This window comes from Poecilia latipinna, unplaced genomic scaffold (genome assembly GCF_001443285.1).
Source record: "Poecilia latipinna isolate Pla-1442-1.1 unplaced genomic scaffold, P_latipinna-1.0 Scaffold203, whole genome shotgun sequence".
In the NCBI taxonomy this organism is placed as follows: domain Eukaryota; kingdom Metazoa; phylum Chordata; class Actinopteri; order Cyprinodontiformes; family Poeciliidae; genus Poecilia; species Poecilia latipinna.
The window spans coordinates 322,013-335,018 of NW_015112819.1; the positions used below are offsets into that span (position 1 = coordinate 322,013).

The 13,006-nt window shown below is 42.7% G+C and overlaps 1 protein-coding gene across 12 annotated transcripts in view; it reads right to left on the reverse strand.

Moving 5' to 3' along the window:
- tanc2b (tetratricopeptide repeat, ankyrin repeat and coiled-coil containing 2b) overlaps window positions 1-13,006 on the reverse strand; it is a 152,642-nt gene that overhangs the window by 21,080 nt on the left and 118,556 nt on the right. For 10 of the 12 annotated variants that reach the window (XM_015031349.1, XM_015031346.1, XM_015031345.1 and 7 more), the window contains 7 exons: window positions 6,885-6,923; window positions 5,275-5,556; window positions 5,006-5,130; window positions 3,252-3,483; window positions 2,728-2,897; window positions 2,310-2,588; window positions 457-624 (listed from right to left, as the gene is read on the reverse strand). In XM_015031349.1, the coding sequence (XP_014886835.1) occupies window positions 457-624; window positions 2,310-2,588; window positions 2,728-2,897; window positions 3,252-3,483; window positions 5,006-5,130; window positions 5,275-5,556; window positions 6,885-6,923 (1,295 nt within the window). The remainder of the gene's footprint in view (window positions 1-456; window positions 625-2,309; window positions 2,589-2,727; window positions 2,898-3,251; window positions 3,484-5,005; window positions 5,131-5,274; window positions 5,557-6,884; window positions 6,924-13,006) is intronic. The other 2 variants (XM_015031348.1, XM_015031347.1) reach the window with 1 other exon arrangement.

Sequence of the window (13,006 nt, forward strand, 5' to 3'; positions counted from 1 at the left end):
TTCCATTTGGCGCCAAAAGGGGCCAAATAAGATTTTTTTTTTTTTTTTTTTTTTGCGGTCTGTGTCTGATCTTTTCGTGACAGTCTGAACAACAGGGATCGGATTTTCACAAATGCTACCCAGGGCCACCTGGGTATGTGGTCCTAAATCCGATGCATATCAGATTATTTCAAATGTGAACTGTGTCTGTACTGCTGGGTCGCATTCACCTGAAATGTGAATACTCGACAAACCTCACTAATACTCGGAAGCAGGAAGAAAAACAACCACCATGTTGGGCTATAATGGGGATCAAGTTATTAACGCGCTCGACAAACAACTTTAAAATCACACGATATGCCCCGACATTGTCAAACACTGAGCCAGGCTGGCTACGCGTGACGTTACTGCGCATGCAGGTGTGAATGGTAGCCACAAAGTCTCCGTCGCCCGACGCGCCGTTTTCAGGCAAATTACCTGCAGCGAACCAGCGTTGATGGCCTGGTATATCTGCTCGTCCGTCAGCGGATGGAGCGACGCCACGGCCACGTTGAGAAGGGGAAGAGCCCGCTCGAACGACGACTGCGTGGGGAAGCGCATGTTGCACTGCAGCAGGTACACCTCCGCCAGGTTTACCGGAACCACCTGAGGAAGGAGGGAAGCAGAGAATCTGAATGGCAATGCCGATTTCCTTTGGATCCCTTCTGCACAACATGAATAATGCATCGTGTTTGCAAGCGGAGCGCCTTTCGCTGCTCCACACGGGCTTCCTCGGAGCGGAGAATGTAAATTTATCACTTGTCACTTCTTTATGGAGTCTGGAAGCGCGTCCGAATACATGAAACTAAATGAGTCTGGGGGTGCAAGATAAAATATTTCATTACCAAAGGCACACTGAAACATTTCAAATGCATTATTAATCAAAGGACGCGCTGGGTCCTGGCTGTTCAAAAAAGTTTTAGTTACACTACAATGCAGGTAAATAATAATAATAATAATAATAATAATAATAATAATAATAATAATAATAATAATAATAATAATAATAATAAACACTCCCAAATATTGTCTGAGGTAATTAGTAACTTATTTATTTTGGATTAGGAGGTTTAATAATTCAATCCATAATAAGTAAACTGAAACACAGTCACATTTGCTTTCTATAAATGCAACACCTGGACAACGTTTATTAACTGTATATAAAAGCACAAAGTCTCTCTGTCGAGTCATTCTATCATTTTTTATTACAAAGGGAACGCATTTTGATAATGGCAGGTGGCAGGTCATCAGGTGGTTGATAATTACCTTCATGAGCTGCATAGTAAAGCTACAGCTGGTAGAACAACACCCAGCAATGGGAGGCAGAAGAAACAAGTGGCTAAAACTCCCTCTTTCCTTTCCACACTTCCACTGGTCAAAATTCTGTTTTTTAGAATCAAATTTCTACATTTACAGAGCATTTTTATACCCTCACAAGCAGACCTGTGGGAAGGCATTTCTACGCCTCCCACATTTCTTTGATTTTTATTTTTTTGTTTTTTATTTTTTTCCCCTCAGACTTCAAAGCTTGAGATTAAACACATTTTAGCATGATACAGATATAACCAGAATACAGAAAATGCAGTTTTCAAAAAGCAAGGATATAATGTACTCAGGGAAAAAAACAATTCTACCTAAACCAGTTTGATTCTATGTGGAAACGTAATTGCCTCCCAGTCCTAATAACTGGCTGAACCACCCAATACTGCCGTAAGCGAAAGATGGCAGACTCAGGCTTTAACATTGCTGTAAAAACATAAAGGCGCACTCTTCATGGTGCCGTCTCTCTAAGTCAGCTACATAATATAGTGTTTAAGCAAAGCAGCCTATGTAAAGTCATACCACACCATCGAAATCAGATTTAAGTATTGACTTTCACTAGGCCACTAAGCCTTGTACTTTGAATTATGATTCCCGAGTTCGTTTGAACTTGAGGTCAGAAACTGATGCGAGTCGTGCAGGTCCTTACAAAGACAAGCAGCCCAAAGCCATCACACTACCACACACCCATGTGATGTTTTGTTTCCCTAAACTGTGAGGTTTAAGATGGATGTAAAGAGACTTTCGAAAGAGTTGCGTTTTTGTCTTCTCAGTCCACAGAAAATATTCCTAAAGTCTTTGGGATCACTGTGGGGAAATGTTAGATGGCCACTGTGATCTTTTTTGGAGTAAAAAGAAGGAAAAGCAGAAGAAATCTGAAGGTGGAAAACAATGCAGTAGTTTCCCAGACTACTTTGAGCATTTGTAGACGTCAAATGCTCAAAGTTTAAACATAAACCTGAACCACCCACCTTGTAGCTGGAACTTTTGAGAACAAGGTAGCCCTTCTCAATGAGGTCAAAGGTGAGCTTGAGGTACAGGTAGGACCCCTGGCTCAGGGCCTTTAGGTGGCCGCTGAGCTTGCCAAAGGTGGTGTTGTCCATCTTGCCGTTAAGCGAAATGTTGTTCTGGATTTCGGGGCTGCTGTGGATGCGGTGCAGGATGTAGCCCTGCAGGTCCTGATCTATGGCGTCGTTCTCCTCCAGGCTGTCCAGGGAGATGCGGTGAAACGGCAGCGCGTTGGTGATCTCCTGCAAGCAACACGTTCGATTTCGGGTTAATATTTGCGTATTCAGGCCGACTGCACCAACGACAAGTCAAATCTGGAATCCACTCAGAAATAAATGAGAAGCGGAAGTTCAGCGACTTAAAAGCTCTCGGTTCGTTCACCTGTAGCGTCGTTCTGACCGTCACCACTAGTTTGAGCCAGGGAGGGAACTTATGAATGGTTTTGGTGAGGAAGGAAACAACGGTGTCTCCGTAGTCCGGCTTGTGGAACTCGGCCTCGTTGAGGCCGTCGATGAGGATAATGAGGTCCTCCTCGGAGCTGATTTTTCTCTCTATAAAATAATCAGTGGGGAGAAACTGCTTAGTAAAACTGTTCTATATGAACCTTAGCCACAGATTATGAATCTAACTTTAACTGTTTGAGTTTATTCTGTGTTCGATGTATTTGTAAGCTTATTAAAAACGTTCTACAGACGCCCAAACACAACCCGACCACCGACGGCAACCGGAGTTCTGGGGAGGTTCAGGCTACAGAGCTAAACTTTAAAAGTTCACTTTACTAGAAAACACCAGCGTTCCAACACAAACGCTTCAAAATTCACCACAACAAATGCTGCAAGAGTTGTTGCTGTGTTGCTTTAATGCTTTCATTACTTGGGTAGAATTTCCAGCAACGAGGGTCTCACCTTTGTAAAGTGCGTCCAGGGGCTCCAGGACCCCCCTTCTGAAGGAAGCCAGGGGGTCCTGGACGCAGGAGCGCAGACTCAGGACGCTCTGCAGGTGTGGTTCCCTCAGAAGCTGCTCCCTGTAGGCGACCAGGTGTGGCGAGCGGCACAACAAGGCCGCGACGTTGTGCACAAACTCCGGCACCAGGCAGGTGTAGGCGTTGTCTGCCTGGCAGTAGTGATAGGCCACCACCTGGGGACGACAGAGTACAGAGCGAAAACGGCCGGTCACTTAATGAAGAATCCTGCATTCATCACCAGCTCTCCTGACCTTTACTAGCCTTTGCGTGTTACAAAACGTATTAAAGATCAGTGCTGAGGAGAACATCTCACCTTGAAAAATAACTGCTTTTAGAGCTGTGTGAGTGCAGAGTCCGCTTTTTCTTTTTTTTTCACCGTCATTTGGGATGGATTCAACTTCATGGTGGATGATTGCAGCATAATGAAACATAATACTTGTTGTTTCACTGTAAGGCTTTAGCTATTAATAATTCATAGCTGCAGGCTGATTCCTAGTCGGCTCACGCATGTGCGAGCTGACTGTGGCACGACGGAGTCAAGTGTTAAACTGTCACATTTCACAGCTGCGAACTGGAAACATGATCAGATGAAAAGGGGAAGAACGGACTCAGAAAAACCTTCCAAAAGGTTTGCGGTGACGGAAAGCAGCGCTGGATATTTTTTTGCGAGAGGTTTTCAGGTGAAACAATGGCAGCAGGTGCGATGTAGAGGTTGAATATTCAAAGGTGATGGCAGAGAGACGAGGGAAGAGAAACTCATCAAATAAAATGCAAATTTTTTTTTTTTTAGTCACAATGGAATACGGGGTTTTAAAACAAAAGGGGTGAAAAATGGAGCAAGTTCAATTATTAATGCCAAGAGTTAACAAGATCTAATAGCTTGGCTAGAAAATGGCTTTCTTCAGATATAAATATTTTATAAGGCTCCCTGGCAAAGTTGTTTTTTCTTTTTTAAACACATCTGCATAATGCAGGAGGCTGGGACTGGGGATGCAGATGGTCGAACAGCAGGGAAAGGAGGGATCGAGGTGCAAAAGCGGCCTGGAAGAACAACAGGGGAAAGTGGGCAGGTGTTCGCACTTTGTGTGCTCGCGTGCATTCAAGACTCGAAATGTGTTCAAGATGGCAAAGGGGAAATTTTAAAGCAGATTCCAAACATTTTAGACCATTGTGCCCTTTTCATCTTAAAAAAAAAGTTACCAGCTACACCAACATTAACACACTTTCTGTTTCAAATTTCGAGACAGATTTTCAAACGTCTCAGGTAATTTTTTTAGACACTTTAAAACAGTTTTGAACAAACATTTAAATGCGTTGATTTATTTAATTGGTTTAACTATTTGTTCTAAGAGTTTGGGTGATGACAACAATGTCCCCAATAAATCAAGAGAGGGCACAGTCAAAGCCTGTTCAAATGTGTAGGTATAAGTAACTGAAACCTCAAATGTCAAGCAAAGAAGTTTATATATATATATATATATTTATATAAAACAGGACAAGTTATTATCTTGAGATCATCTTGGTAATGATTACCTTGTTAAAACGAGCTAAGAGTTTTGTTGACAGTTGACTTCGATAGGATAAAGAGATTACTCAAAACACTGACCTAATTTTGCCACAATAAGCTTCAATATCAGACAAAGTCTTAATCTTTGAATGGAGAGGTTTGTTTGAATAGCTGTGTATTTTCCATACTTGTGACGCCAGCCTCCTCATGGACTCTTCCTGACGTCGCCTCATCTCAGGGGTTCCAGGACAGCTGCCTCCTCCTAGGGTGCCGTGCGTGGGTTGGGGCTGCGTGAGAGGGAGCCCCTCTCCATCTGGACACAAGACGACGAGAACAAGCTAAGGGCCGGCTCGGAAAAACCATTTACCGTGACTCTGAACAGCTTTTTTTCAATCAAATATCAAAGCGGTGCTAAGAGGTGGAACTGAAACGGGTTCGAAAGCAGATTGAAGCTCACGTTTGGGTGAGGCCTGCGGGCTGTCCGAGGCGATCTGCCTCATGCGGGTGCCGTGGCAGCTCAGCGCCACCAGCCGGGAGATGATCGCCGTCTTGCCGAAGCCGATGTTGCCCACGATCACGACGCCGTGGTTGCCGCCGCCGTTGGGGTTGTTGAGGTGGGCGTCGATCTCTTGGAAGAGCCACTCGCGCCCCGTGAAGACGGAGTCCATGGTGATGCTGGGTACTTCGAACAGCAGAGGTTTGAGAGCGATGTCCTGAGGCCGATAAGGTGCAAAACGCACTGCGGGATGCAGGGAAACAGACGTTTTAGAGGACCCAGAGCTCCTTTAATTAATTTTTTAAAAAGTTCTTTTTAAAATCAAATTTCAAGATATTTTTTTTTTTAGCTCCCTTTAGCTGTACGTCAGAATTTCCATTATATAACTGTCTAATTTAATGGATGGACGGATGGACGTAGACAAAAATGTTAATGGATAATGTTATGGATGGACAGACGGGTGGATAAATGGTTGCATGGATAAACAAACCGTTTGGACTTTGAGACAGACTGATGGACACACGGACCGATGTGGGGATGAACAAACAGGAAAGTGCATCGTACAGATGTGTACCTGCTATATCTCCTACATGTTTGCTAATATGTAAGCTAATAAGTTTAATGTGGACAGCTTGCAGCCTTCTGTTTGGTATCACTACACCATGCAGCAGAAAGACGTAGTTAATTAGACCAGATATGATTTCAATGCTTAGAAATTTAGCAGTGGTAACTACAAATAAAAAAAAAATAGTAGTCCAGAAAGGGTTACTTTAAACGTAAAACACTAGGAAAGTATTCATAAGTACAAATAAAAGGAATCTGTGGGATGGTGATAACCTAAAGGAGTAAGATCATTATATAAATCACAAGAGGGAGAAAATGTAACTACAAAGATCAAAGAAGGTGATTATTGCTCTTCTCTACCCAGTGACTGCTTTCATCAGTCGCTGCCGACTGCTGCTTTTTCTCACTAGGGGGAGTCGATAAGCCAAAGTCACCCAAAGGCTGGACATGTTCTCTGCAGAACATATGGACCATTAAAGACTAATGAGGGTAAAATAAATCTGGCACACAGTTTTAAAGTCATGTGATAAAAACCTCTGTAAACTCCAACTCGCTGCCTCTGGGCATCATCTCCCGAGCCTCGTCTTTTAAACTCTTAAAGCATCCCCTGCTTTTAATAGTTACGGCATTCGTTTAAATATTGTATCTTTAGCCGTTCTGCTCGAGACTGAATGAGATTTTTTTTTGTTTGTATTTGTTGATTGCTACAACAGAGCAAGGACATTTTATCATGTTACAAATAAGTACAAGTACTTTAAGTGTTTTTACTGCGCCTTGATGTAATATTCCCAACACAAAGTAATGCTTAATTAGTCAACTGTGTAATTGCTGTGAAAAAGATACATTGTTTAGTCTGTAAACTCATAGAAGTTTATGGTTGCAATTTGATCAAATGTAAAATTTAACGGTTACAAACACTTTCTAAGCCGCTGTAACTAGTAGCCGGCGCGGAGATTGTGTGAAAGCCCGACAATCTGATGCGACAAATGAAATTGAAAGTAACTTACGTGACTGAGATTGCCAGGCATGGGTGTTATTTGCAGAAGCTGAGACGGACAGCAAGCAGAGGACAGAAAGTAAGGAGAGAAAGAAGGGGGGGGGAAAAAAGCAAGTGAGGACAGAAATGAAAACTGCAGCAGTGTCAGAGGACAGAGCAAGAGGCAGCTCAGTGGAACAAGAAGTGAGCACACACAGAAAAAAGTAGCTCTAGCATCAGCATGTTATGATGTTAGAAACAACCAAACTAAGGTCATTTAGCTACTAGTCTTTGAATCAACACTGAGCACATTTTTAAGCGTGTCTGCAGGGCACGTTGGGGAATATAACTAGTTCAATTGTTGTTAACAAGATCAATAAATTCCCATAAAGAGTATTGGAGAGAACTTCTGGTAGTAAGTCGATTTGGGAATGGCGGACTCCGGCCTTGAATCCGCTGCTTTATTTCATTTACGTTGTTAGCAACATTTTAACACAAAGCCATCAACATCTGCCATGTTGTCAAATCTCATATTTGAAGCCACAGAAACAAGTCGTCTCCGACAACGTGCCAAATCCTATTTTCGGTCGAGTCTTTCTTTTGCTTCCCTTCAGTTAGGTGAGTTGTGATCAGATCCTTGCAGAGAAAAGTAGCTGCTGCTCAGACGACAGCCTGAGAGGTAGTTCATTTCACACTCTGCGGACTACCAGCAATAAGCATACAGAGAGCCAGAGGTGCAGAAAATATGTACTTTGCAAGACAGCAAGCACGATATGGCCAAAGAGTGCGTTTTGCAAGTTGGTATGAATTTTTATACTGTGCCGTGAGTTCAGAGGCAAATATCAGAGGGTTTCAGTAATGCATCAGAGAAAATGTGAGGGAAAAAAAAAAAAAAAAAGCTGGATGCTTTCAAATGAAATGTTCAGTATTTTGTGTGACCGTCCTGTTGCTTTCAAAACAGAAAAACGTGAATGCAGTTTTTAAAAGGACCTCGGTCGGAAGTTTGGAGAATCACATAACTCTGTGGGTGCAAACCGCTTCGAATCCTGGTGCCGTTTTATGTAAACCCACAGACTTGACGATGCTGAGATCAAGGCACTGTGAGGAACATCTCCTTTTTTTTTGTCGCTTTTGCTTTTGTTGCTGCAGTTTTTGCACAAAAACATATTTTTTTCCTCAAACATTTGAACCCCACCTCACACCTGCTTATGCAAAACAAGTGAAATTTCCTTTTCGTCTAAGAGTAACACAGAATTTGTTGTCCTGCAGCAAACAGCTCCCCAAAGGGCATGTATATCCCCCCCCCCCCCCTCCAAGAGTGCTACTATGAGGGTGAAAAGAAATGTGATGATCACAATGAGAATATTTCAACCAATAAAATCAGGAAAAAAGAGAGAAAAAGATCAATCCAACATGTCTAGAATTGTGTGAAAAGATGTTTATAAGGAGTGCATAGGCAGCACTAAGCTGCGTCCCAGCTGCAGCTCAGTGTAATAAAAGACGCTTCATCCATATTCCCAGGTCAGATTATTTTTTTGTGCCAACTCAAAAACCCATGAAGTCAGAGGGAAAAGGGGCAGAAAAACAACTCGACACTGATGTAATATTCTCCCAGAAAGAATGATGACCTGATGTAACACTGGTGATAAAAAGTGTAAAGACTGCTCGAAGCTGCCAGCACCAGCGGTCACAGAAAGAAGGAGCTAAACACCCAGAGCTATTCTGTTTTAAATGGTGCTAATCCAATTACCCTTGGGGGGTGACCGAAAGCCTAACGGGGCTGCAAATCTCCTCCCGTACTTGTGGAATTAGCAAACCCAATCTTGCGCTATCTGGCACCATCCCCCTAAAATGATTACCCTGCCTCACACGATTTGAGCCATGCAGCCTCCGCTGCGCCACTGTGCCAGGCATTCCAGGAAAACATGGCAGCCATGTTGTGAACGGGGGCTGAGGGAGTAGTTTCAAGGCTGCTGAAAGCAAATGTATTTGTGAAGGATGGATGGATGGCGGCTGCTCATAATCCTGCCCATAACACTCTCCCTCAGGCGACGCAGAGGAAGGTATCACCCCCGTCTCCTCCTCCTCCTCCTCCAATCTCTCCATGGCCAGACGGAGTGAGAGTCCCAGACTTTTTTAATTATTCACCAGGTGAGGATGACTCACGGTGGCAGGGCAGCCTCGAGAGTGAGGAAGAGGAGAAACTGAAGAGAAGTAGAAAGAGTTGTGGGTAGACAGTCAGCTCTACTTGTAGCAAAAGGGTTTTGGGAGGGTGACGATTGGGATCATAAGTTATACTTTCTAGGGTCGTCTCCACACCTAGCACTCGCCCCATACCCATTGCTGTGCTGCAATAGTGGCGATCCAGCCAGGTCCTGTTTTATCAAAGCATCCCAAAACCATGACACACCCACCTCTATGCTTCACTGTTGAGGTTCTTTTCCTTCATGCCAAACATGTCCAACATGCCAACTATTGTCCAACAATGGTCCTTTGACAATTATTTGCCCAACATGTTTATCACAGAGAGTGAAGGTTTCCTCCTTGCATGCCATCCGTGAAAGTTCAACTTTTACAGTCACTTTCTGATTGTATAGGCACTAACTTCCATGTTAGCAGTAGTAAGAGTCATGTGAAGATGCTCTTCAGGTGGGTTTGGGAAACTTCTTTTTGCATCTTGCATTCTGCTTTCCAGTGTGAACCTGCTTGGTCAACTTGGTCAACAGTTTTTTTGTAGATAAAAGTCAATGCAGATGTGAAACAAAGCAAACAAACAAAAAAAAAAAGTGTTTTTATCACCTTCAATACTGCTCAGCTCTTTATCATTTTTGGCCTAAAGCAATACTTAAAATCTAAATGCGCTTGTGCAAACTCCCATTTTCAGAATACACTGTAATCTACAGATTCAAACATACTTTTAGAAAAGCTTTACGTTTAGCTGCCAAGGCACTCCAAGTTTGTTATTTCAGATTAAAATAATAACCTTAGCAAATAAGTAAAATTCTTGAGTCTATTAATGCAAGGCTAGGCTTTAAAAGACAAAGACGTTAGTCATATTTCATTAAAAGTGAAATGTAGCAAGTACATGATTTGAATGAAAACCAGGGATGAATATTTATTAAATGATCAATTTTAAAAGGCAAGTGTTAATTTCCTCCCATCTTATTTGCATACGGGCTAGAGAGTTTTACCTTACAGCACCATTTTCAACTCAGCCGACTTCCCCATACTGCTTGTTGCAAATGTTGAAAGCTTGATATGGTGTTTTATAGCTTAACTCAGCTTTAAAACCATCTCCCTGTTCATCTGCCACATATAACATCCAAGAAATACATTAAAATCTGTGCCTGTAATGTGACAGGATGTGGGGAAAAGCTAAACAAGTATTAATACGTTTCGTGGCGCCGCACAGAAGCGATGCTTGTTTGCAGGAGAGTTTTGTTAACCGTAAGGAAGTCAGTGCATCTTTCACTCCTCATTTCTTAAATGTATCATCTGTAACGGCACTCAGACGAGTTTCGCAGAGTTATAATTTACTCATCACTCTTGTCACGGAGTAACGAAACCATCTGGAAGTGTAATTATTTTCATACATAAAAGCCCTCAGTCAGAGTCAGGTTTCTATCCATAAGCAAGAGGCAGAGAGACAGCGATGGACAGAAGGAGAGAGCAACAAAAAAAAAAAAAAAAAAAAAAAAAGGGGGGAAAAGGAAAAAAAATGAAGGAGAAAATGTGTGTGCCGTGTACGGTTATGTGAGGGAGTTTGCAGTGAATAGATAAGGTGGGCGATAAATCTTAGAGGTGGGCAGGCAGGAGCACAAGACAGTCCATTACAGTCTGACTCACTCTGCTCAAAACAGCAGCACTGCTTGGCGCCCCCCCCCCCACACCCCCACCCCAACATGATGGCTGGCTTCAAAGGAAGATCGGACAAAATCAACCACAGCTGCATCTTGCCAGCCAGCTACCACCTGAGCGGTGGATAACCATCCACGTACGAGTCCGAATCAGTCAAATCGTTGGATACGATCTATAGAGCAATTATTTTATTTTAAGCTCTTCCAGCAAGAGTTTTGATTTGGATCCGCCAGCCGACAAAAGTCCAGAGAAGATCACAACATGATTCACTCTTTGGTAGCTTGACCAGCTTATGACAAATTTCACAGCAATCTGGACACTAGTTATCAGTGTGGCACAAGACTGCTGTCTAGAAGTAGCTTCATGTTCAGCTTCTACATATAATAACTTTGTTTGTTAACTTCCATATTTCCCTATTTGTACAGTTTTGCCAAAGATTTCTTACTCCCTTTTTCACCTTCTTGTCATGCTACACTCACAACGTACAATGAATTGTATTGGGATTTTAGGATAAGCCAAAACAAAGGTGCATTTTTTTTTATTTTTTTTTTTTACAAATAAGTGAGACGCGTATTTGTCTTTGATAGGCTACACCTAAAATAATGAAGTGCAAGGAAGAGTTCTTAGAGGTCATGTATTAAGTCCACAAAGCTAAATGTTTGGGGAGAAAGTATGGAAGAGCCATCGGTAATCCAGTGTAAAAAGAAAAAAAAATCAAGCTAACAGCATCTGTTTTTATCAGATAAAGTAAAAAGAAGCTGGTGAGATTTTATACTGTGACAGACTGATCTTGTTAGCTTTACGATCTACCAGCTTTTTCCCCCTCATCTTTAAAAGACAGACTCATTGGCAGATGCTGCTGTTTTTATTGATTGAAAGCAAATCAGTTTTTATAGTTATAAAAGGCTTTAATTGCGGTACCTTTTGAGGTGCGTAAACTGCAGCTTTGATGCTCTGGTCACATAAATTAATATCTATTCTCTTGTCCAAAACCCTACTTTACCTCTGCTGCTCCGTTTAGATGCTTATTGATCAGTTTGAGAGAGACAGAGGCAACGCCGTGTCCTGCTGCTTTCACCTCAAGTCTGTGTCATCCGGCTGACAAACAAATCCATTGTTATATACAACAGGCTCACCATGAACCACTTTCTTGCATTTTTCACCGCATCATAAATTGGAAATTAAGCAAAGTTCTCAACATGTGCTTCAGGGGCTTTTCCTTCAGCCCTGCAAACCATAACCAAAACCCAGAACCGCCCTCTAGTGGCCACATTGCTCAACAACCATGGCTGTAATGCTTGGCAATGTAGGGAGGAGAGGAACCTATTTAGATGAGTGGAGGGAGGATAAATAAGACTTTTACAGAACTACAAATAAATAAGACCTTCAGATATCTTGGGACAGTAAAGATGACAGCTACTTTTCTGTTCAATCAATTGTCTCTAACATGAGAGTGTGTAACTTCAAGCTCTAAGCATGACCTTGAGTAAAAACCTTTTGTCGTCTCATTCTTCTTGGGGGAGGAGAAACATGGATTTTCGATTCACTCTCATGCCCCGTCTTGCTGTGCCTCTTCCTCTGTCTATAACCAAGAAGGCACAGGAGCAGAGCACTCAGGGAGGCTCTGACACTGATCTAATGGGGCAGAAAGCGTGCTGGGATGCAGTGGTTTGGCTTGTAAACACACTCGGCTGTCCTAAGAGAGGGGGTCAGTTAAAACAAGTGGCTTTGGCAGAACCCGGCAAAGCTTTGGAAAAGAAAAAAACAAAACAAAACAGAGAAATGAGGGACTACCTCATCCCCCTGAGTCCGTCTCCATCCACTGCCCTACATTTTCCACACTCCTTTCACTTCACGCTTCCCTGCAGACAGCTGCCCTCGAACAGGGGAATCGCATCAAACCTCGGCTGAACGCTCTCTCGGGTGAGCAGGGCCTTAACAGGTGTTTGAAAAGACAAACAGATGCATATTTGTACTCGCTCGGGCGGCAGAGGGCAGCCATGACGGCGCTCATTACAATCCGACAGCGGAGGAGGAGGAGGACGGGCAAGAGGACAGATAGTGTTGTGACATTTGGCTGTTTAAAAAAAAAAAAAAAAAAAAGGGAGGCGATCGCTGTGCGTTGGAATTAAAACAGTGTGAAGTGAAGCGGACACAAGCTGTGGCTGTTGAGACAAATTTTAGCTTTGTAGTGACACAGCGAGACAAAAAGCTCTTTGTCTGCTCTATCCCTCTTCTGCTTTTTTTTTTTTTTTTTTTTTAGAACTGCAAAAAGAAAAAAATAAAAAAAACTTT